Source organism: Calidris pugnax, unplaced genomic scaffold, assembly GCF_001431845.1.
Source record: "Calidris pugnax isolate Ruff unplaced genomic scaffold, ASM143184v1 scaffold63, whole genome shotgun sequence".
In the NCBI taxonomy this organism is placed as follows: domain Eukaryota; kingdom Metazoa; phylum Chordata; class Aves; order Charadriiformes; family Scolopacidae; genus Calidris; species Calidris pugnax.
In genome coordinates, this window is record NW_015090852.1 from 1,591,603 (window position 1) to 1,613,858 (window position 22,256).

The 22,256-nt window shown below is 39.5% G+C and overlaps 1 protein-coding gene across 1 annotated transcript in view; it reads left to right on the forward strand.

Annotated features, from left to right (window-relative positions):
• Positions 1-22,256, forward strand: part of CEP350 (centrosomal protein 350kDa) — an 85,665-nt gene that overhangs the window by 19,328 nt on the left and 44,081 nt on the right. Inside the window, exons 6-15 of the mRNA XM_014943447.1 lie at positions 754-1,370; positions 2,656-2,766; positions 6,159-6,272; positions 9,258-9,401; positions 10,244-10,899; positions 11,567-11,688; positions 15,668-16,725; positions 18,144-18,297; positions 19,483-19,646; positions 20,590-20,779. Of these exons, the coding sequence (XP_014798933.1) occupies positions 754-1,370; positions 2,656-2,766; positions 6,159-6,272; positions 9,258-9,401; positions 10,244-10,899; positions 11,567-11,688; positions 15,668-16,725; positions 18,144-18,297; positions 19,483-19,646; positions 20,590-20,779 (3,330 nt within the window). The remainder of the gene's footprint in view (positions 1-753; positions 1,371-2,655; positions 2,767-6,158; positions 6,273-9,257; positions 9,402-10,243; positions 10,900-11,566; positions 11,689-15,667; positions 16,726-18,143; positions 18,298-19,482; positions 19,647-20,589; positions 20,780-22,256) is intronic.

Below are 22,256 nucleotides of genomic sequence, written 5' to 3' on the forward strand. Positions count from 1 at the left end.
CTTAAATGAGTTCTTTAAACATACTTGCTGAGGAAACAAGCCAGGTAGCTTAGGTGCTGGATTTTCACATCTTCAGCCCCTTGTCAGTAAAAATATTACATACATTTTTGTCCTAACGACATAGGTACCAATTGTCTATTCAAATACAGAGTCTGTTTTTTTGTCAAAAAAAAATGCTAAGAGGTCCTTAGTTTGTTGAATTTCTAAGCTCTCAGTAAATTTTACATTTTTTGCAATACAGCCAGTTCACTCTGAAGTTCTTGTCAAGGATTGCCTCTAATGCTCAAATACAGGGCAGGAGGTTTTGGTGCAATATATTTATTTTCTCAACTAATGAATGTGCTGTTGGGGAGCTGTGCGTGTGTGCTTTGCTTTGTTTTAGAGAACATACATTAATTATGCATCTTTTAAGTTTTTCATTTGGTTTTCATTTAAAGCTTTTTTAAATTGAAGGGCAACATTACTGCTTGCTGATTTTTTACATGCCCTAATTTCAGCTCTTCAACTTTATATATAGTCCTGTTCAGACAGAGAGTGCAGAAATTGAGATTTGGAACAGAAACCTTTCAGTTTCGTCAGACTTGCGCTATTAAATGTGTGGTGATCAAACTTTAAAAGAACTTGCCTTTAAAGTGAAGACTAGGTATAGGAAGTAATTCTTTTAGTTAATGAACATGCTGATTGCTGGGTTGGAAGGTCCTACAGTTGTGTTTCTGATGGTGGCTTTTTTTGTTTTTCTTTCTATGACATCAGGGACACGTATAGCTCTCTGCCTTATCAAAGTTCTAGCCAACTTGAGGCCAAGCAACTGCTCTCTGGTTTGGACTTCAACGAAGCAGAAGGGAAGACTGAAATAACAGGCTGTATGATACATGACCAAGATGAACGGGATCTACACAGCAGAGATTTTGAAAGCCCATGTTCTTCTGCTGCAGATGAGACTGTTGTTAGGTATTTGAATGACAGACCAGCAATTGATGCCCTGCAGAATAATGAGGCATTTCTTAAGGTTGCAATACCTCCAAGGTTGGAAGAAGAAAAAGCTGGTGGCTCCAGAGGAGATTCGAGTAGCACTAAAACTCCTCAGAGTAACACATCCCAGGACAGTGACCTGAAAGTGTCTTCTCCTTCTGCCACGAGTACTTCTAGTGCTCATAGGCTGGAAATCTTGAAACGGCGGCAGCATGATGCTAAGTTGGAGAAGCTGAAGGAGCGGATTCGAAAGCAGTGGGAGCATTCTGAAGAACTGGGTGGCAGAGGGCAGCACTTGGGGTATGCTGAGCAACCCGTCGTGATCACAAACGTGGAGAATGCGGTGACTCCCAAAGTCAGGAAAGTGACAGCTGCACCTGCAGCTCCATCATATAGAGGTACGGAGGTGCAGAATCGCTCTCCATTGGTTATACGTGGTGAAGGAGTGGAGTTTGATTAATTGAGCAACATAGAATCACAGAATCACAGAATCTTAGTAGTTGGAAGGGACCTCTGAGATCATAGAGTCCAACCACAAAAAAAAAAACAAAAACCCAAAAAAACCACCAAACAAATACAAAACACACCACACCAAACACCCACCAAAACCACCGCACCCACCAACTAAACCCCACACTCAACACCTTGCCATAAACCAATAACCTTGGGCACTAGAGCATGCCCTGAAGAGCCATGTCTATACGTTTCTTAAATACCTCCAGGGATGGTGACTCCACCACCTCCCTGGGCAGGCTGTTCCAGTGCCTGACCGCTCTCTCAGTAAAGTAATTCTTTCTAATATCTAATCTAAATCTCCCCTGCTGCAACTTCAGACCATTTCCTCTGGTCTTGTCGTTCGTCCTTTGGGAGAAGAGGCCAACACCTGCCTCTCTACAACCTCCTTTCAGGTAGTTGTAGAGAGCAATGAGGTCTCCCCTCAGCCTCCTCTTCTCCAAACTAAACATGCCCAGTTCCCTCAGCCTCTCCTCATAGGACTTGTTCTCCAGGCCCCTCACCAGCTTGGTGGCTCTCCTCTGGACACGCTCCAGCACCTCAATGTCCTTCCTGTAGTGAGGGGCCCAAAACTGAACACAGCACTCGAGGTGAGGCCTCACCAGTGCCGAGTACAGAGGCACGATGACTTCCCTACTCCTGCTGGCCACGCTATTCTTGATACGAGCCAGGATGCCATTGGCCTTCTTGGCCACCTGGCCACATCTTAAAGCATGAACACGACTCATAGCAGTGTTTGGGCAATATGGGAGTAGATAGCATGGTTTGATAATAGATATGGGTAAGAAAGAAAAGAAGTTCTTGCCAATTTACAGAAGCGTGGATTATTTTGAAATTCTTCCTGTCTCTTCTCACAAATTACTATGAAAAAAGAAGCTCGCTGTATTAGTGCTTGGGTTTATTTCAATGTGTTTTTCTTACAGTCCCAGAGTTTAGTAACATTGTATTGATTGAGAAAGCCTTTTACATTTTTAATGATCTCTCCTTCACCAGTCGGATGTTTTTCAACTGTGAGCATGTGACAGACTGGTATATTGCTTTCTTCTAATTTAGCATTAGAAATTCAAGTAGTTCCTTTCTTACTTGGCAGTTTCCCACCCTGCCCACCCTGAAAAAGCTTTATTTACATTTTATACACATACTTTAAACTCTTGAATTGTTTACTTTCAGGTTTCAATCCCACTGAAACGAAGATTCGCGCTCCAGATGGAAAGATCTGGCGTGAGCAAGAATTTCACATTACTCGGGAGCTGTATAGAGATATAGCACTCCAGTTAACAGGTGAGGCACAAACTGAATTGATTAAACTACACAACCTTCTAGAAGAGACAGAGAAATGTACGCATGGAATTTTTTTTCAGAGTTCTTACCTGCAGGAGGGAGGGAACAGGTAGACCAGAAGAAGATTGAAGAAACCTCTTAAATCATCTAGATTTTATTTCTTCTACAACTCTTTTACCTTCAGTATAATAAGGCTTGAATATGATATGGGAAGGGAGACTGGGTAACTTTGCAGTGATACATTAACAAAACATTACCTTTTGGGGTTTATTCCATGTGAAGGTGTAGGAGGGAATGTTGAATTTTAGAAGCTCAGAAAACTGTTACTCATTCCTCTTTGCTTAGTGGTCTTTTGAAAAACATTAAATATAGTTATGACAAAATAGCAACACAAGAAAAGCGATCTTTTTTTAAGTGATGAACTCATTTAGCAATGCTGTCTTCTGATGCTTAAAAGTGTGAGCAAAGATGATAAAAAAAAATGCTGTATATTTGCTTGACAGTTACACTGCTAAAAGACCAAAACAGTAATACGTGCTTTATGTTTTCAAACGTACTGCATCAAGACACACTCTTTATTAATTTTTCACTCTGGAAAACTGTAGTGCCATTGGCAGCTCCTTTCTCTGGGTGATGTAGGGTAGAATGCCCAAGTGTGCTTTTTGATTTGCTAGGCTGGTTACAGTGCAGCGCTGTAAGGTTGAATTGCTTTTGACTGGCTGAGTTGGGGGAGGGGGGAGAGATCAGATGCATAAAAAGGAAGGGAATGGAAAATAAAATCCCCTGAGAACCTCTAGTTGTGCAGCTTAAGACTTTGCTTATTTAAAATACCATTTCTCATTGGTCAAAACATTTAGGATTGGAGGACAGTGTGATGAGATTGTAAACCTGTAGGTGTCTGTTGATAGTATAGTGGCTGGTATAGGAACAATTAGACTTCAGTTTTCTTTTGGTTGTACAGCTTGACAAGGTACTGAGTAATTTTTCTGGAACTACTCATAAAATGTTCAGAAAGAAGGGCCACTTCTTTTCAGTAGAAGTGTTTTTCAAATATTCTACTCAGCATCAGTCCATGACAGTAATGCTAAATTTCTAAAGACTTTTCATCTATGCTAGCTTTTTTCAATTTTTTTAAAATTTTTTATAAGCATAATATGATCCATGAGCTCTTTATAGAAATCCAAATATTTGAAAGTTTCATTGAAGAGGTCCAATTAAAAGGCTGTTTAGATCATGTGTTCAGTGGACTTCTATCTACAAAAGGAAGGAGCTGTGTGTGTGTCCAGCCTGTCCTGATGCCCTGGGTAGAACAGCTGTTGTGGAACGTGTCTTCTGTCTGACCTGAAAAGATTATATTGAATAGCTGATTCCAAGTAATCAAATGCTGGTGCTGCACATAATACATACTGTAGAAGTATTTTTAGGTTGTCGGATTATCTATCCACGTGTTAATTCTATATTAAAGTTGCAGCATGTGGAGTTCTGTGTGTGTACAGTCAGTTTTATCAAAACTGTTCCATGCTCCCTAGTGCTAAAATAAGCTACAAAATCTCTAATACCTACAGAAGCATTGTTCTTTACTACAATGTGAATTTTACAAGAAGCATAGACCATGCAGAATGCCTATATCTTAGTTTAGTAGTTTAGTACTTAGACTAAAGGATATTGTATGGACCTTGAGCTTCCAGTAATTCTGTCTTAAAGATATTTGGGATTTGCTGTACTAGAGGAAAACTGCCATAAAATGAATAGATTGAGTGGGAAGCAGCCTGCAGTTCCCTGGTATCAGGAACTGTTTGTGGCTGAAAAGAGGCGAGGAGGCAATCTAGATTTCTGCAGATGCAGTCACTGGGGCCTCTGGTACTTGATGCATTGATTCTGTCTTCCTTGTGCTTGTTGTCAACCTCAAAGAGAACTGGAAAATTTGTAAGGGAAGGATATTGAGAGGGAGAAGGACTCTTAAATTTCCATTCTCGCATTCTTTAATACAACCTGTTATTTTGTCTCTGATATTTTTATGGGCATCCATCAGAGAGCAAATTCAGCTGAAATTAAGGGCTGTTAAATTAGTATTGACACCTAAATAATAAAGCTTCAGATCTGTCTGTGGGGGGGTTTTGGTTGTCTAATCACATTCTTTATACAAGAGGAGCAAGCAAACAATGGTAATGGTAGCCTTAGCTACAGTTCATCTTCGGGGGGATTAAGAATAGAGCATCTTCAAGACAGGTGAATTAAAGTACTTCAACAAAATCTTTGAAAATGTCTAGTGTTGCTGCTGAGACTGAGCATAAAGCTTGTCTGTCCTTCTTGGGCAATGCTTGTCTCTGCTTTGTACCTTAGGCAGCTGTGGCGATTGAGCCACATCCCAAGTTTTCTTTTTGTTCTTTACACTAATGTGAAAACATGGTAAAATATGACACCATCTTTGGTAAGTGTCTTGGTAAGTGTATTCTTATGAGGAAAGTCTTATGAGGAGAGGCTGAGGGAGCTGGGGTTATTCAGCCTGGAGAAGAGGAGGCTGAGGGGAGACCTTATTGCTCTCTACAACTACCTGAAAGGAGGGTGTAGAGAGGTGGGGGTCGGTCTCTTTTCTCAAGTCACAGGCGACAGGACAAGAGGAAATGGCCTCAAGTTGCGCCAGGGGAGGTTCAGGCTGGATATTAGGAAAAATTTTTTCACTGAAAGGGTTCTCAGGCATTGGAATGGGCTGCCCAGGGAGGTGGTTGAGGCACCATCCCTGGAGGTGTTCTTGGTAAAATATGACACCATCTTTGGTAAATATTCCTAGCATCTCTAAAGCCTAAAATCTAATTGTCTTGTAAATGAAGGCTTTGGTGATTCAGAGTAATTCTGCATCACTGGGTGAATTCTGTGCCAAGTTTTGCGGGCAGTAGAGCGCACAGGTATCCTGTCTTTCACGCTCTGGCGTGGAGGCAACGAGTGAATGTGCTCTCATGCATTAATGTGGAAGCAGCAGCCCGTGTGTTTCAGGAGTGAAGGGACTATGTGTTCCTGTGGAACATTAATACTATAAAATGTAGTACCTATTGTAGATACTACAGGTAGTTAGAACCAACAATTGTTCATGTCAGACTGCCAACATCTCTTTTAAAATTGGAAATGAATTTTGTAAAGATCTGATATGGTGTTGCCGTGGCTTCTCTGTGTTCCAGTGTGTAGATAAACACCACTTGATTCACAATTTTAGTGCTATGAGAATTTTAAAATGCTGGACTGGGAGTAATCAATCTTGGTATTTAATCTGGGAGAGTCAGTGAATTTTGATGTTTCCTCCGAGTTCTGCTTTTTCAAAGTAAATGTTGAAGCAAACTTGTTATTCTGTGTTCTTTTCTGTGGGATATCACTTAACAGCTTCTTTTTGTTTTTAGGGAATTCAACAGTGAAAGAAAAACCTAGTGAGAGAAACAAAGAGAAAAAAGCAACCAGACCAGTGCGGAAAGTGCAAAAACTGACACGGTTGTCAAGCTCAGAGTCCAAACAAGGTGACTAGCTCTACTGTAGAGGGAAGACTGTTGCTTGTCCTTCAGATAAGAGTTTTGTCTCAAGAAATAAAGAAAAATTAATGCATATTGCTTTCAGAGTCTTCTCAGATGTGCAGCAATGCTGTTGTAGTGTGTTTGTAGACTGTACACTGCACTGGGGATGTGTATGTTTTTGTTCTTGGTTGGTTGGCTGTGTGTGCTTTTTTGGGTTTATTTTAATTTTCTGCCTTTCCAATTGCTCTGTGTGCCTTAGGAAAACTGCTGAAGAGTGTGTGTGTCTTTGGGGGGCCAACACAGACAAAAAGTAGCAGTAGCCCTGCCGTGGATCCTGGTTCTGTTTTGCTTGTGTTGAAGAGGGTTAGTGCCAGATTTACAGCTCCGTGAATAATGCTGAGAGGAGGAACGGAGATGATACTAAAATCAGTGCCAGTGGGACTTGCCGAGTTGCCCTCCTCTGTGAGGAGGGGCTGCACTGAAAGCTCTTCTCTTGTAGAGTTTCTCAATGGGGAAGCAGAGAACAGGTTGTCTTTCTGGCTCTTCTCTGGCTGTTGTTCTTCTGTGCCTCATGTCAAGTTGTTGCTGTCCTGCAACTTCAGTTCTGGCTTGACCCATTCCTATTTTTTCCAGTTAGTAAAAGAATATAAAAGCACATTCCCTGGCAAGTCTTACAAATCTTGATATTTATAAAGGAAAGTTTCTTTCTTTTACTAATTAAGATTTTATGATTATTTTTTTTTAATTTCCACTGTTGTATGACATTTCCACTGTCTATTAAATAAAATTAAAGTATTTAGAGAAGGTCAGGTGAGCCAGTTACTGTAGAGTAGTGCCTTATAGTAGAAAATCAAATTAACTGCAGCAGAATTCTCTCAGTGCCTCTTAGTTTTCCAGTCGCATTATTTTTTGATATTGTAAGTAATAAAAGAATCAGGAGGAATTCCATACCTGCTTCATGTTTGGTTTTAGTTTTCATACAAAGTAAGCATTTATGACTGCAGTCACACTACAATTTTTTTCCCTTTAAATACATGCAGTGTTAATCTTGCACCTTTTAAGGTTTTATATTTCTCTTTACGTAAAGTGACCCGTAATCAGTAAATGCTTTGAAGAAGGCCTATTAAGAAAAAAGAAGCTGCTTTTAAAAAATTGCTACAAAGGGTTTTTGAGAGTAAATATGCACTTCTGCATGCTGTAAAGCTGCATGTAAATATTTTGTTGTGATAATGAATGCAAATACTTAAAAGTAAATGATCAGCATGGATTTGCTCCTTCCTGTAAGGAACTCTACTAAACTAACTTATGGTTTTATGACAGTTCCAAGTGAGGGAGGAGCACAGAGAGTGTTTAGCAATGGTTATTCTCTGTAATGGATTAAATGTGAGGAGAATGATGGCCTGAAATCCCTAGAAGATAAGAACCAGATCTAAGTGGGGTACCCATGATGGTCTGTCCTCTTCCAGTCATAGCAATAAGAAACTACTTAACATAGCCAAGGCTATAATTAGCCACAGCTCATATTCTGCTCCGTTAGCGTGTTTTAGTTCAAACAGCTGACTTGAAATGGAAGATGAGAGTTTATGCTGCCTTTTTAAACACACACAGAAGTAACTGAGAACAGTGAGTTCGGCAAGAGTACCCCTTCGGCTGATAAGTCTGTTTCAAAGAGGCTTGTAGTGATGTGTTTCAAGTGACAGATTTGTGAAATACTTACATAATGTACAATGCAAGCAAGGAGTAGGGTTAGTAAATGAATGAATAGTTGTGACTGAACAGCTTTCCTCCTCCTGGTTTAAAATAACGAAAAGGAAGGTGGGACTGAGAACTGGGAAACACTATTGGTCTGCTGTTCTGGATTTCACTTGAAGTTGGCTTTGGTATCATGTCTTCAAAGTCCTTTTGGGCCCAGAATACAGGCCTTTTCTTTGCTGTGTTGTGTTCGAGCTGCAGTGTCTGGGGTTGTTAAGGCAGTGCTGTCAGAGGTAGAAACTGAAACCGAATGGTTAGAAATCAACTGCCAATCAGGTACTCAGGTACTTTTCTAGCAATAAAATACTGCTAAATGGTCTGAATTTAGTATTTTTAATACTTTTTATATGATGCTTTTCTCCAAAGCTCTTTAAGGTCATTATTTCCAAAAAACGATTAATAATATTGGAAGTTAGTGAGATGAAAGGTGAGTTGAATAGACCCAGCATTTAATCTAACCAATATTAGGTAAAGGCGCAACTATACCCAGTTTTTATCATTTAATCATATGTAGGATGATAAAATAATAGTAATAACATTTTGATTGGACTTCTGTCACCTGCAAGGTAATCTGTTCTTGAATTAAGGGGTGTGTCTTAACTATTTTCAGTCGTGACACAGAAAAACTGCTGCTTGTTATTTTTTAACCTCCTCAGAAGACACCTGTCTCAACAACTAATGATCTGTAAAAAATCTCTAAAGTTGTTTTTTTCTAGAATATCAGCTAATATTCTTTTAATATGAAGATGAATTGTTTTTTTATCTCCCATCTTCATTTTTGTTGTTCTTCTTAAAACATTTTAGATACTTGTATCTTTCATTTGTTTGTTTGTTTTCGGTGTTTAAGTGGAGGTGAACAGCTTCTTGTCAGTCTCCCCCAGTAACATTTACTTGTATGTTTTAGACATGAATAACCCTTTTTTCTTTTTTTAAATGAGTTTTTGTAGGGCTTTAATGTGCTTACGGTATATTTTAAATGAGTTTTTGTAGGGCTTTAATAGGCTTACAGTATATCTTGGATTTTTACATTGTGTTCTGTGTAGGCACGAAGCACTGATAGTTGTGTGATTCAGCTGTTGAGTGGTACATCACTGTTACAACTGTTTTGTGTAACTGCAGCCATATGACTTATGCAGAATTAATGGTATAGAAATGATTAACGGTTGCAATAAATGCTTCTTTTGGATACGTTGGAAAATCTGTCCAGTGCTTGACTTTTATTTATTACTTATTGCGCAGGTGGAAACTATGTAATAAGTGCATCCTCCTGGCGGGAGGGACAAAAGCTGGTAAAAAAGATACTGGGTCCAGCTCCCAGAATAGAACAGGACAGAAGAGCTGTATCTAGTGACAGAACAGGACGAGAGAGAGCTGCCAAGTCTGGTAAGTTGTACTTTTATCACTGGACTTTTTTCATTGTTCTTAATTTATTATATAACACTGCATGTCTGTAAAATAAAACTGACTTCTGGGTGGAATGTAATCAGTTTCTTATTAAAACAACTCCTATTTTTAACCTGGGATTCAAGGGGGGATACTTCTGTTCACATCCATGACTGGGATGCTTAACCTCTATTCCTGAGTGGATTATGAACTTCTCTTGGTGTCATGGGAAGCCTGCCCTGCCCATGTGTCTTGACAATCAGTATGTGCATTTCCAGTGCTCAGGAGCTCTGGAAAAGGTGAGAAGTAGGTTGCAACCAAAAGTATTGCATGACCTGCAATCTGTCTTTGCCTCTTGAAGTCAGTGGGGAGAGGAATTGCTAGAAGTTGTCCGCAGGCCACATGAATTTTCCAGATGTGCTGCATATAATATGTGAGATATGGTTGGTCATCCCTGTTTTACAGTCCTTGTGGTTCTTCCAGATACTATGTAATGACATGCCTTTGCATCATAAATCTTCAGTGATTTCTCCACCAGCCCTTTTCAGAATTTATCCAGAATCTCAGACAGGGCAATTAAAGGACCTTGGTAGCTGCTGTACACCTGTAAGGTGTGCACCTGTGCACCTGTGAGGTGGTGAGGCTAGTAAGAGTATAAAGGATGTGAGCTCAGTCTAAGCAAAGGCTGCTGCATTCAGACCGTGATACTGAATGGAGCAAAAGCATGTTTTCAGTGAGATCTGCACTCCTCCCTCATCCTCATTTTGCAGCTGTTTCAGTGATGGCATGTCATTCCTAAGTTTGATTTTTACCTGAAATATTTGACATGTCTTATTCTTTAGCAGGCTGTATTGGAAGGACGGGTTCAGATTCTAGACTGGATGTTACCCGTAAAACCTCTTCAAGAAGTTCTGAAAGGTCGAGGAGTAAAGTGCGGTCTGAGAATAACCTGAAGAAACTGGAAGCTGCTCTTCCAGATGGTAACCAAGAAGATCATGGCTCTGTAAATAAGGACTTCCTGCCCGTGGAGATACGTGGCATTCTCGATGACTTGCAGTTGGATTCCATGAGTACAAAGCAAGAGAAAGATGTGGAAAAGCAGAATCAGAAATCTGTTTTGCCTGCTCAAAATGCCAGGAGCCACAGTCCAACCAAAAGGAAACCGGACAAGATTGCTGCCAGTGAAGAGCCTCAGGTGATCTCTAAGAAACGTCACTATGATACGGATGAGGTTCGTCAGTACATCATCAGGCAGCAAGAAGAGAGGAAGAAGAAGCAAAATGAAGAGAAGAAAGCACAAAAGGAGGCAACAGAACAGAAGAACAAAAGGCTCCAGGAGCTCTACAGAAAGCAGAAGGAGGCTTTTACTAAAGTGAAAAACGTGCCTCCTACTGAACCTTCAGCAGCCAAACGGTTACAGGAAACCTATTCTAAACTATTGCTGGAACATACACTTCTAGAAGAGCCACCTCAGCTGCCTACAGTGCAGGAAGCACAGGTATAGCTGATTCACTAACTTAATGTGTTGCCGTTGTCTGCAGGAATAGGAGGTCATCTGTTTAGGAAGGTCATGACTTGTCCTGGTCTGGCCAGTGCTTAAGAGAAAGGATATAAAGAAAACTGTGTCATTTTTGCTTAAACATAAGCTCGGATCCAGAGCCTCTTTGCTAGTGGCCACTTCTTGGCACAGCAAGGCCTACTAGAAAGGTGAATGGAAATATTTCTATTATAAATAGAAGCAGAATTAGATATTAGTTAACAGTAGCTATAAATGTTGGGTTTTAAGAAAACTGCAAATATCTGTAAAACTATGAATGGAAGAGCATTGAAGTTGCTTTCAATCAGTGGACAAAATTCATCAGCAGTGAGTTAAATAAGTTTGCTAATCAGAAACTGAATATAAAAGAAGATTAGTGTATGATAAAAGACTAATATCATTTTGAGGTCTTTGGCTGAACTAGTTCAGTATGTGAGCAAAGCTTTTCTTCCCCGTATATTCTGCTGAAGCAAAAATGTAAATGCCTTCTTTTTTTAAGTCTTCGTGTGGTAGGAAAGATGTGATACTACACTGAGACACGCAAGCCTTTTCACTTCTAATGAGACAAGAGCTTCTAAACTCCTGCAGACTTCTGAAAATGCATTTTTTTGATTGTCTTTGTTTCTAGCCCAGACCTGGTTATCAACCATCTGGGGAATCTGACAAAGAAAACAAGGCTCAAGAGCGTCCTCCGAGTGCATCTTCAAGTAGTGACATGTCGCTTTCAGAACCACAGCAGCCGCTACTGAGGTGAGCCATTGTGGTCCTTTTGAGAGAGAGGTGAAAATAGACTAGACTCTTAATGTTCATGTTGTAGTGAGAGTAATTGTCTTTATGGCAATTGTAAAAGAGGAATCTGATGCAGGAAAGCATATGACAGTTTTGGCTATGGGTATTTAGTGAAGAGATAAAGTGAATTTGATTAACAGTGGTTGCTGTTAATCTTTTGCTGACATCAAGGGGATGTGCATTTCATATTGGGAGACTGTATTTCCTCTGTTATTGCTATCGAGCAAGAGAAGCTGATCATATGAATACATCTGTTGATTTTTCTTACTTGCTTTGTTCAATGTTTCTGTTTAATCTATTGTCTTAGATTCAGGCCTTTAGTTACTGTCTCTGAAGTATCAAAACTTTCTGCTTCTCTTTGGAGCTACCCTTTCCTAATTTCCTTTCATGCTGCTTTCCCCATTTTTAATTTTTCAGTGTATTATCAGTTTGTCTTACTGGATGGTAGCTGCTGTACTTCTAATGCCTGTGAGGTGGTGAGGCTGGTAAGAGTATAAAGAATGTGAGTTCAGTCTAAGCAAAGGCTGCTGTATTCAGACCATGACATTGAATGGAGCAAAAGCATGTTTACAGTGAGATCTGCACTCCTTCCTCATCCTCATTTTGCAGCTGTTTCAGTGATGGCATGTCATTCCTAAGTTTGATTTTTACCTGAAATATTTGACATGTCTTATTCTTTAGCAGGCTGTATTGGAAGGACAGGTTCAGATTCTAGACTGGATGTTACCCGTAAAACCTCTTCAAGAAGTTCTGAAAGGTCAAGGAGTAAAGTGCGGTCTGAGAATAACCTGAAGAAACTGGAAGCTGCTCTTCCAGATGGTAACCAAGAAGATCATGGCTCTGTAAATAAGGACTTCCTGCCCGTGGAGATACGTGGCATTCTCGATGACTTGCAGTTGGATTCCATGAGTACAAAGCAAGAGAAAGATGTGGAAAAGCAGAATCAGAAATCTGTTTTGCCTGCTCAAAATGCCAGGAGCCACAGTCCAACCAAAAGGAAACCGGACAAGATTGCTGCCAGTGAAGAGCCTCAGGTGATCTCTAAGAAACGTCACTATGATACGGACGAGGTTCGTCAGTACATCATCAGGCAGCAAGAAGAGAGGAAGAAGAAGCAAAATGAAGAGAAGAAAGCACAAAAGGAGGCAACAGAACAGAAGAACAAAAGGCTCCAAGAGCTCTACAGAAAGCAGAAGGAGGCTTTTACTAAAGTGAAAAACGTGCCTCCTACTGAACCTTCAGCAGCCAAACGGTTACAGGAAACCTATTCTAAACTATTGCTGGAACATACACTTCTAGAAGAGCCACCTCAGCTGCCTACAGTGCAGGAAGCACAGGTATAGCTGATTCACTAACTTAATGTGTTGCCGTTGTCTGCAGGAATAGGAGGTCATCTGTTTAGGAAGGTCATGACTTGTCCTGGTCTGGCCAGTGCTTAAGAGAAAGGATATAAAGAAAACTGTGTCATTTTTGCTTAAACATAAGCTCGGATCCAGAGCCTCTTTGCTAGTGGCCACTTCTTGGCACAGCAAGGCCTACTAGAAAGGTGAATGGAAATATTTCTATTATAAATAGAAGCAGAATTAGATATTAGTTAACAGTAGCTATAAATGTTGGGTTTTAAGAAAACTGCAAATATCTGTAAAACTATGAATGGAAGAGCATTGAAGTTGCTTTCAATCAGTGGACAAAATTCATCAGCAGTGAGTTAAATAAGTTTGCTAATCAGAAACTGAATATAAAAGAAGATTAGTGTATGATAAAAGACTAATATCATTTTGAGGTCTTTGGCTGAACTAGTTCAGTATGTGAGCAAAGCTTTTCTTCCCCGTATATTCTGCTGAAGCAAAAATGTAAATGCCTTCTTTTTTTAAGTCTTCGTGTGGTAGGAAAGATGTGATACTACACTGAGACACGCAAGCCTTTTCACTTCTAATGAGACAAGAGCTTCTAAACTCCTGCAGACTTCTGAAAATGCATTTTTCTGATTGTCTTTGTTTCTAGCCCAGACCTGGTTATCAACCATCTGGGGAATCTGACAAAGAAAACAAGGCTCAAGAGCGTCCTCCGAGTGCATCTTCAAGTAGTGACATGTCGCTTTCAGAACCGCAGCAGCCGCTACTGAGGTGAGCCATTGTGGTCCTTTTGAGAGAGAGGTGAAAATAGACTAGACTCTTAATGTTCATGTTGTAGTGAGAGTAATTGTCTTTATGGCAATTGTAAAAGAGGAATCTGATGCAGGAAAGCATATGACAGTTTTGGCTATGGGTATTTAGTGAAGAGATAAAGTGAATTTGATTAACAGTGGTTGCTGTTAATCTTTTGCTGACATCAAGGGGATGTGCATTTCATATTGGGAGACTGTATTTCCTCTGTTATTGCTATCGAGCAAGAGAAGCTGATCATATGAATACATCTGTTGATTTTTCTTACTTGCTTTGTTCAATGTTTCTGTTTAATCTATTGTCTTAGATTCAGGCCTTTAGTTACTGTCTCTGAAGTATCAAAACTTTCTGCTTCTCTTTGGAGCTACCCTTTCCCTATTTCCTTTCATGCTGCTTTCGCCATTTTTAATTTTTCAGTGTATTATCAGTTTGTCTTACTGTAAGTCAAGGTGCCTAACCAAACACTTAAATATAAGGAACTAAAAATCATAAAGTTTCTTGCATATCCTTAAGATCCCTGTTGTGCAAGTGTGTCTTCATTTCTAATTACATAATGAATGTCTGCTTCTTAAATATATAGTTACTTTGTTACCTGTACCTTCACTTGGTAAAATCCCTGCAGACTTAGTAAATTCAATGAGGTCTGTTTCCTTTCTGGAAGAGTTCAAGGAAGCACTAGGAATGCTATGTGTACAAAATAGGCTGCTAAACCATATGGTAGTAAATATTGTTAGTTTAAGATTACAAGGAAAAATTGTAAGTGCTAATAGTAGGGGAGAGATGGTACTTAAAGGGCTGCATAAGTTATTTGGAGAGCCTCATTGTAAGCAGAGAAGCAGTTTTTTGTGAGGGACTTCCCAGATTTCCTAGTATTCAGAATATGCGCAAGTGATATTAGCGAAGGAAGACTTAACTGCTGCTGAAAACACTCAGCTTGTTAGGAAGGTCTCTACAGAGCTCCTGTTCTTGCAAACGATTCAGAATATGCGCAAGTGATATTAGCGAAGGAGGGTCTTCAGAATATGTGCAAGTGATATTAGCGAAGGAAGGTCTCTACAGAGCTCCTGTTCTTGCAAATGGGAATTATCTGGAAATAAAAAAGATGTCCTACAGAACTTCAAACATCCTTGTATTTCCAGTCCTCCTTTTCTGTAAGTGTTCTTTATGCCTAGCTTAAGTGACAGCTCCATTGAAACATAGGCTGGCTTCACCTGGAGAGGAAGGCTGGGGCTAAGAAATTCCAAGGAAAAAAAAAAGGGTTAAAAAAGGAAAAAAAAAAAGATGTTTCATCCCTTCTGAAGTCAGGAAACTTTTGGAAAAGACTTAACTGCTGCTGAAAACACTCAGCTTGTTACAACTCTAAAGCACAGTACACCATAAAAGGCATGTCAAATTTGGAAGGTGCTATGTTGCTTTATATTTCTTTTTACTGCTGCTGAAAACACTCAGCTTGTTACAACTCTAAAGCACAGTACACCATAAAAGGCATGTCAAATTTGGAAGGTGCTATGTTGCTTTATATTTCTTTTTTTTAAAATAACATTCTCTAACTGTTTACTGTCCCATTCCCTGCCTTTCTGACGCCACCAAAAAGTATTTCTTCCTGAAAAATAAAAAATAATATTGTGTAACTGTTTACTGTCCCATTCCCTGCCTCTCTGAGTCCACCAAAAAGTATTTCTTCCTGAAAAATAAATTTATGGCAATGATACTTTCATGTAAAGTAACAGTACTTGTATTAAGCCATCAACTTAAATGTTGACTTTTCGTTTCAGGAGTGATTTGCTGGAGCCTCCATGGGTACAGCCAGACAGGTTGAGCCCAAGAATCCAGCTCTCTCACCCACAAGCTCTCATGGGCTCAAGTGGAGGTCCATGCTCCCAACACTGGAGCCTGGAGCAGATGGACCTTTTGTCAAAGGAGTGTGATGCAATGCTGGCAGGCAGGAGGAACCATCCTGCCCCTGTGGGATCACTGACCTTGATGCCTCAGCCATTCCTGAATTCACCCACCGCACAGCAAAATCTCTTAGTAAAACCTACTGCTAACCAATATAAGAGCAAATTAGATCGAATTGAAGCTTTGAAAGCTACAGCTGCTTCCCTTTCTAGCAGGATTGAAAGTGAAGCAAAAAAATTGGCTGGGGCCGGTATCAATTATGGTACCATGTGGAACTCAGAATTTATGCAAGAAAACCAGGATGATGGGCGATGGGCAAAGGCTGTGAGTCCTCCTGTGAGAGAGGAAAATGAAGATGCTTTTTCAGCCAGAATCCAAAAAATGCTGGGTACCTGTGTGTCTCATACAGCCTTTGATGACAACCTTCCTGGGGTAGGCAACCTTAGTGAATTTAAAAAGCTCCCCGAGACCATCAGGCCTCATACTGCTGCAGTCAGCCTTGGAATGAGGTCCCCTGCTGCTAACAGGCATGAGGGGATACTGGGACATTTATCTAAGAGACAGACTGACTCCCCAGGGCGTGAAAACCAGGCTCATGCTCCAAACAAAGCTGTAATTCCTCACGAGTCCAGCATTGACTCCATCAGCGAAGGGCCTCTCCCGAGTGATGGAAGCCTCTCTGAAGAGGAAGGAGGCCACCACAAACAATTGCAACTGAAGATGCTGGAGACATTAAAAGAGAAGGATTTCTGCATTCGGGAGAGAAATGCTTTTGAGCCCATAAGGGAGTTTCAGAAAGAAGCTGAGAAGTATTTGCCACTTTTCACTCAGACAAGCGGGGCACACAGCAAGGGGCCATGGGAGGAACTAGCGAAGGGAAGTCCCCACAGTGTCATCAACATCTTTGCGAAAAGTTATCAGCTTCATGGAAAAGGTAAAAACGGAAAAAATTCTCAAAGCTCTTGTGAATCACTCTTTTCCCAGTCTTACTACTCCTTACACTTTATACTTCACAGGTAATGAGTTTTCTTTTAGGTTTCTCAAGCATGAATATTTGTGAGGCTTTCTCATTTTGCTTTTGGATGATAAATGATTTGCTCTGCCTTTTTTTGCCTTCTTGTCTAAGAGAAAAAAGAAGGAAAAAATCCCCCACGCTTCTGAGCTGGAGAAGATTATTTTTGTATTGGGTTGCTTTGTATTTCTAGATCAGTAACCAGTTCATATGCTGGGTTACATGTATTAAGGACACCCATAGTTACAGAATTGTAAATATAAAGTTTACATTAATTGAATCCGAAATTGCATACTAAATCTAAGTGGCCCAGAGTGTATTTGGAAATGGTTCTCTTCACCATGGAGAACAGACCCTCTGGATTGGAACATGTGTCTTCCTACTATATATGCACTCCAGATCATCTGTAATAACACATCATTCCTCTTTCAGTTAAGGCAGAAAGATGAAATCCATGCTTTATGCAGCTCTTACTTCGTGACATAACCTTGAGTGCTTGCATATATCCTGAGTTCTTGCTATACAAGAATAATACAGCTTTACTATGTTATTAGAAACATGTAACTTGAGTGGATGAACGATGTGGACTTCCCTTTTGCATCTTTGCTCATATGAGTTATTTGAAAATGTCTCAAAGCAGTGCGACAATTAAAACTCCAGTAATAGTATTTGAGTTTGAGAAAGTAAGGTTTTGGTGTATGGCTAGGGAAAGTCTCTTGCTCAAACAAGCCCATTTCAAGTGTTAGTGCCTTAGGACATGCTTTACTAAGTGTCTCCTGCAGGATGCTTCGTTTCATTTTTATTTTTTGTAGCAAATGTATTCTACATTTTATGAGTATTGTTTCCCCTGCCTTGATTTCCTCATTTTGAGGGGGAATGTTTTCTTAGAAGCTGTTTTTTATCTTGTGGGTTTTCTTGATTCTTAATTTCTCTTAAAGACAATTCCTTTTAAATACTCTGCAGATAGCTCTGCTCGCAAGCACTGTGCTCTTCAAGAATGTTTTAACTGGAGTGTGTTAATGAAGTAGAGTATTCAATAATTAACAAAAAGACTGTGCTTGTTGTATTGTGTTGTGTTAAAACCGCTGTGGGATGGCTGCACTGTTGTTTTCCTGATGCTTTTGTGTTTGAAAGGAAGTTTTTGTAACTTGTGGTTGGGAGCATTTTAATTCCTGCAGCTTTATTACCTGCTTGATGTACATTTGGATTTGGTTAGCACTTATGTCTCTTCTCTTCTTTGTCCACACTTTAGTGTTTGATGAAAGGTCGAGTGGAGGGTCTACTCCACATTTGGATTTGGTTATCACTTATGTCTCCTGTCTTCTTTGTCCACACTTTAGTGTTTGATGAAAGGTCGAGTGGAGGGTCTACTCTTCTGCACCCTTTGCTCCCTGCCATGAGCCCTCCAGAAAGCCTGGTTTCTTACGAAGATGATTTTGCCTCGTCACAGGGAAGTGACACTTTAACAGACAAAAAAATTGCACGTGACCTCAGGTAACCGTGTGTTAGACATCTTGTAAAAACCAAAGTGCAGAATTCAACAGAAAATGGTTAATGCAACATATGTTTCATAATATGCTGGATATCTTTTCTTTTTTGCTGTATTGTAATACTAGTCAAAGTGATGAGGTGTTTCCGTAGGACCTTGCAGTTAATATAGCAACCAGTATGGTTAAGACGTGAAGATTAGAGTCATGTATCCCTGTTCTCTGTCTAATTTTTGGTCTTCTTTAGTCTGGCAGGTAGCTTTAGGCAAGGTTCTTAGCCTTTGTAGTCAGGTGAAAATTAGTTCTCCAACTTGTGTGGCTGTTATAATGCACAATTGGTTAGTCTTTGTAATTTAGAAAAAAAAGAAAATATATTTGAAAGTGTTAAAATACCTTCAATACTACAAAATTTTGTAAAAAGCCTATAATTGCTTTCAGTGAAGATTCAGTATGTTTAGTAATGAATACATAAATTGTCTGTAGGAAATTTTAAAACCTTTTGTTCAGACTGAAATTTGAAGACTGTAAATCCCAGACTCTCCATGTTACTACTGAATTCATGTAGTTTCCTGAATTTCCTAAGACCCTTTTTTATAATGAGATATATTTACATCTTTTGGGCACCTTGGGGAAGGCCACAAGTACCGTGTTTATATTACTTCACCTCAGAAGAAAGGAGAGTAAAAGCACTTTGCACACTGAAAATGTTGGCTGCAAAAAGTGCTTTATTGGTGATTAAACTTCTTGATAGGTCTTTTGTTGGTATTGTTTACAAATCTTTTGTAATCCTTTCTTGAAAACCACTCATATTTTTGTTAATTTATTATTGATAATATCTGTATGTGTGCCCAGAGGTTATCTAAAATGCAGCCATATTTGGAGTCATTCTTATGTTGTTTAAACCTACAGTCAAATATCTCTTAAGAGTTAGCATTGGAAAGTTGGTTGTTACCAATCTTTTACTGTTTCCTATTATCAGAAGTATGTTTCAATACGTTCAATATCATGTCAAACTTCCTACTGTTCTAGCTGTCATAGTTTTTAATCTGAACATCAATGCTTTTCAAGATGGGCTAATTAGTGCAGGTTTAGCCATCTGTCTCTAATTTGAAGCATGGTGGATTTCTTGTGCACGGTGTAATGCAGGAGTTGGAAGTCCTTAATTAATCACTGTCAACATGCTCTGTTGTAGTGTTGCTGGCAGCAGTAATTCAAGCATTCAGGAAGAACTTCCAAGCAGGAAGTCTCCCCGTGAACCTCGATCTGTAGAGCTTGCTTCTCAGCATTCATCTGGACCACGGTCTGCAGCATCCTCTCGCTCATCTGCTTCCTCTAAAAAGAGAGGGAAAAAGGAACGTAAGTACCGTTCTCAACTGTAGGGTATTTGTTTGGAGGGAGTTCTTAGGGTTTTCTTGTTGAGAAAATTGCAGTATTTCTACATATCTTGAAACTGCAATCTAATACTGCTAGGAGGATTTATATGTTCCTCCTGTGATTCCTTCCTAAATTCTTTTTGACGCTGATTATTTTCTGACCTTAAAATGCAGTCATCTGCAATTAAATAGGCAAAAGGTTATTGACAGTATTAAAAATCTTTCCTTTCCTAAACCAGCCTTCGAACAAATTAGCTGATTTTAATAGTGCGTGGGAGCTATCCTCAGATTCTGTACAGAGGAAACTCTAATAGGCTGCCAAGAAATCTGAGTAATGCCACCTTTATGAAGGCAACAATAAGTTTGCTTGTATATGCTTTATCTTTGGATCACAGGCAGTTTTCATAATGTACAAATTAATGAATGCACTTCTTCCTACCGTAACTTGTACATTACAAAAGCATGAGGAAACTTGGTATTTGGTATACTCTCACTATCTAAGCAATGGATGACATAAGGAAAAACTATTTTTAAAGTCAATAAAAAATAAATTGAGCATGTTGAATTATCTTTCATTTTTTTCAAAATTCTCTAGCTTACCCAAAGAAAGCTAGGCTTTGTTCTAATTGTCAGTATTGAAGAGTCAAATCCTTGTTTTCTTTACTTAAACTGATAGTATCCTGAAATGAAAGCTGAGTTGACAGTTTTGTTGACAGTGGACACAATATACAGAAGAGAACTTAAACCTCCTGTAGAAAGCTGCCAAATTTATGTTTCTTGCATGTTGAATTCATAGACTTCTAACTCAAAGGCATCTTTAAGTATGGAAGAAAGTTCTCAATTATTTGTTTTGGGGCTCCTGGTGGCTAAGATACTTGTACTTAGAATACCAAATGTAAACTTTTCGCAATGATGTTGCTTCCTAGGGTTGGACTCTTTCAGTGGAAGTTCTCACCACTTTCCTGTGGAAGAAGATAAAATGCTATCTGAATTAGAATGGGGATCCCAACAGACAAAGAAGTCCTTATCAAGTAGCAGAATTTCTAGTAAAGATCACGAGCAGAACCCGGATACAGACAGCACATTAGAAAACTTGTCTGGACACTCCCTAATGAGGTAACATGAACCTTTTAAGACTGTATGCAAGTATAACTAATCTGGGAAGTGTTATGGCATGCTATCAAAAATGGCTGTGTCTTTGGATATGCAAAAGAAATGATCGAATGTTACTAAGATGGGCATGCAGAAAACATTTCTTCCCCTGTATTTTAAATATGAAGGCCCAAAGTAGATGGCTGCAGTAAGAGAAAAAACAAAACAGTGATTCCTCCCCAAATGACCTCTCTGTTTTTGTAAGGGTGACTGGGCAATATAGGTATCCTGTCAGTTTCAGTACCTTAAGCATTGAATTTCCACTTCTACAAACAGTCTGCAAGAAGTTTTTGTGTGTGGGAATTAGCTAGTCAACCTGTGCAGTCATCTTGCTCTTTTTGGAAGGATCCACAGACATTTTTGGCTAGACTTGTGTTCAGCTAATACTTCTAAGCCTGTCCAGCCCTCTGAGTTGATGCTTTTTGAGAGATGAACTGATCCTCAGAAAAGAGTGTAGAAAAGAGGAAAAAATACTAATTTTCTGTTGCATCCTCTGTATGTCTGACAGTGAAGGTGGTTATGAAATACTCAGCTTAGTTTTCACTGTACTTTTTTCTAAAAAGCAACAGATAGTACAACTGGTCTGTCACTCCTCCTGTGTCAGCATAGGGCAGTTCTGAGGTAGTGACTTACATTGGTGATTTTCACTGATATCGTCTATTGATTTGATACAGGGTTTGGGGTTTGAAAGGTCCTGTGACCTCCTAAGATGTGCCAAGTAAGGCAGAATGTCTTCCTAAGGGATTTAAGCAGACACTGTTAATCTTCTCTGGCTTAATAAAATTGGAATAGTAAATTTAAAAACTGTCTGCATCGTTTTCTGTAAATTTGCAAAGGAGTGTCTTCAGCTGTCACTTAAGAAGAAATGTTTCTGTAGTGTTTTACTGTCGAGTCAAGTTTTGGTCTTCAAGCATTTCATTGCATTTTGATGGAAAAGATTGAGACTCGGGGCAGTGGCTCATCACACTCAGTTGCATCCATATGCTGATTGTAACCTTTTTGCTTTTTAAAAATACTGTTCATTGTGTTCTGATATCAAAATATTGCCCAAATTTTCTGTGAGTAAAACAAAGTTCTTCACTCAGACTCTTAAAACAAACATTTTTTTGATACATGCAGATGATTGCCTCCTGCAATGCCAGCTTCCTAACAGGAGGCATTGAAGCTCCTTGTCTGGCCATGTAGAACATGTAGATACTATGTTGGTCTTCAATTCTGTGTGTGTGTGTGCTAACTGGGTTTAATACTTGGGGCAAAATAGGGTGCTCTAGAAACTTAACCCTGAACTGAGATCTAGGTACAAAAAACATGAGGCCATTCCTAAAGGCAGACTGAACCTGTGCAAACCATAAAAGACTGTGTCTTTTGTGTGGTTCTGTTTGGTGTATGTAAATGGAAGAACTAAGTTATTGCTTTATTGTCCTCTGAAGTGGCTGAATTT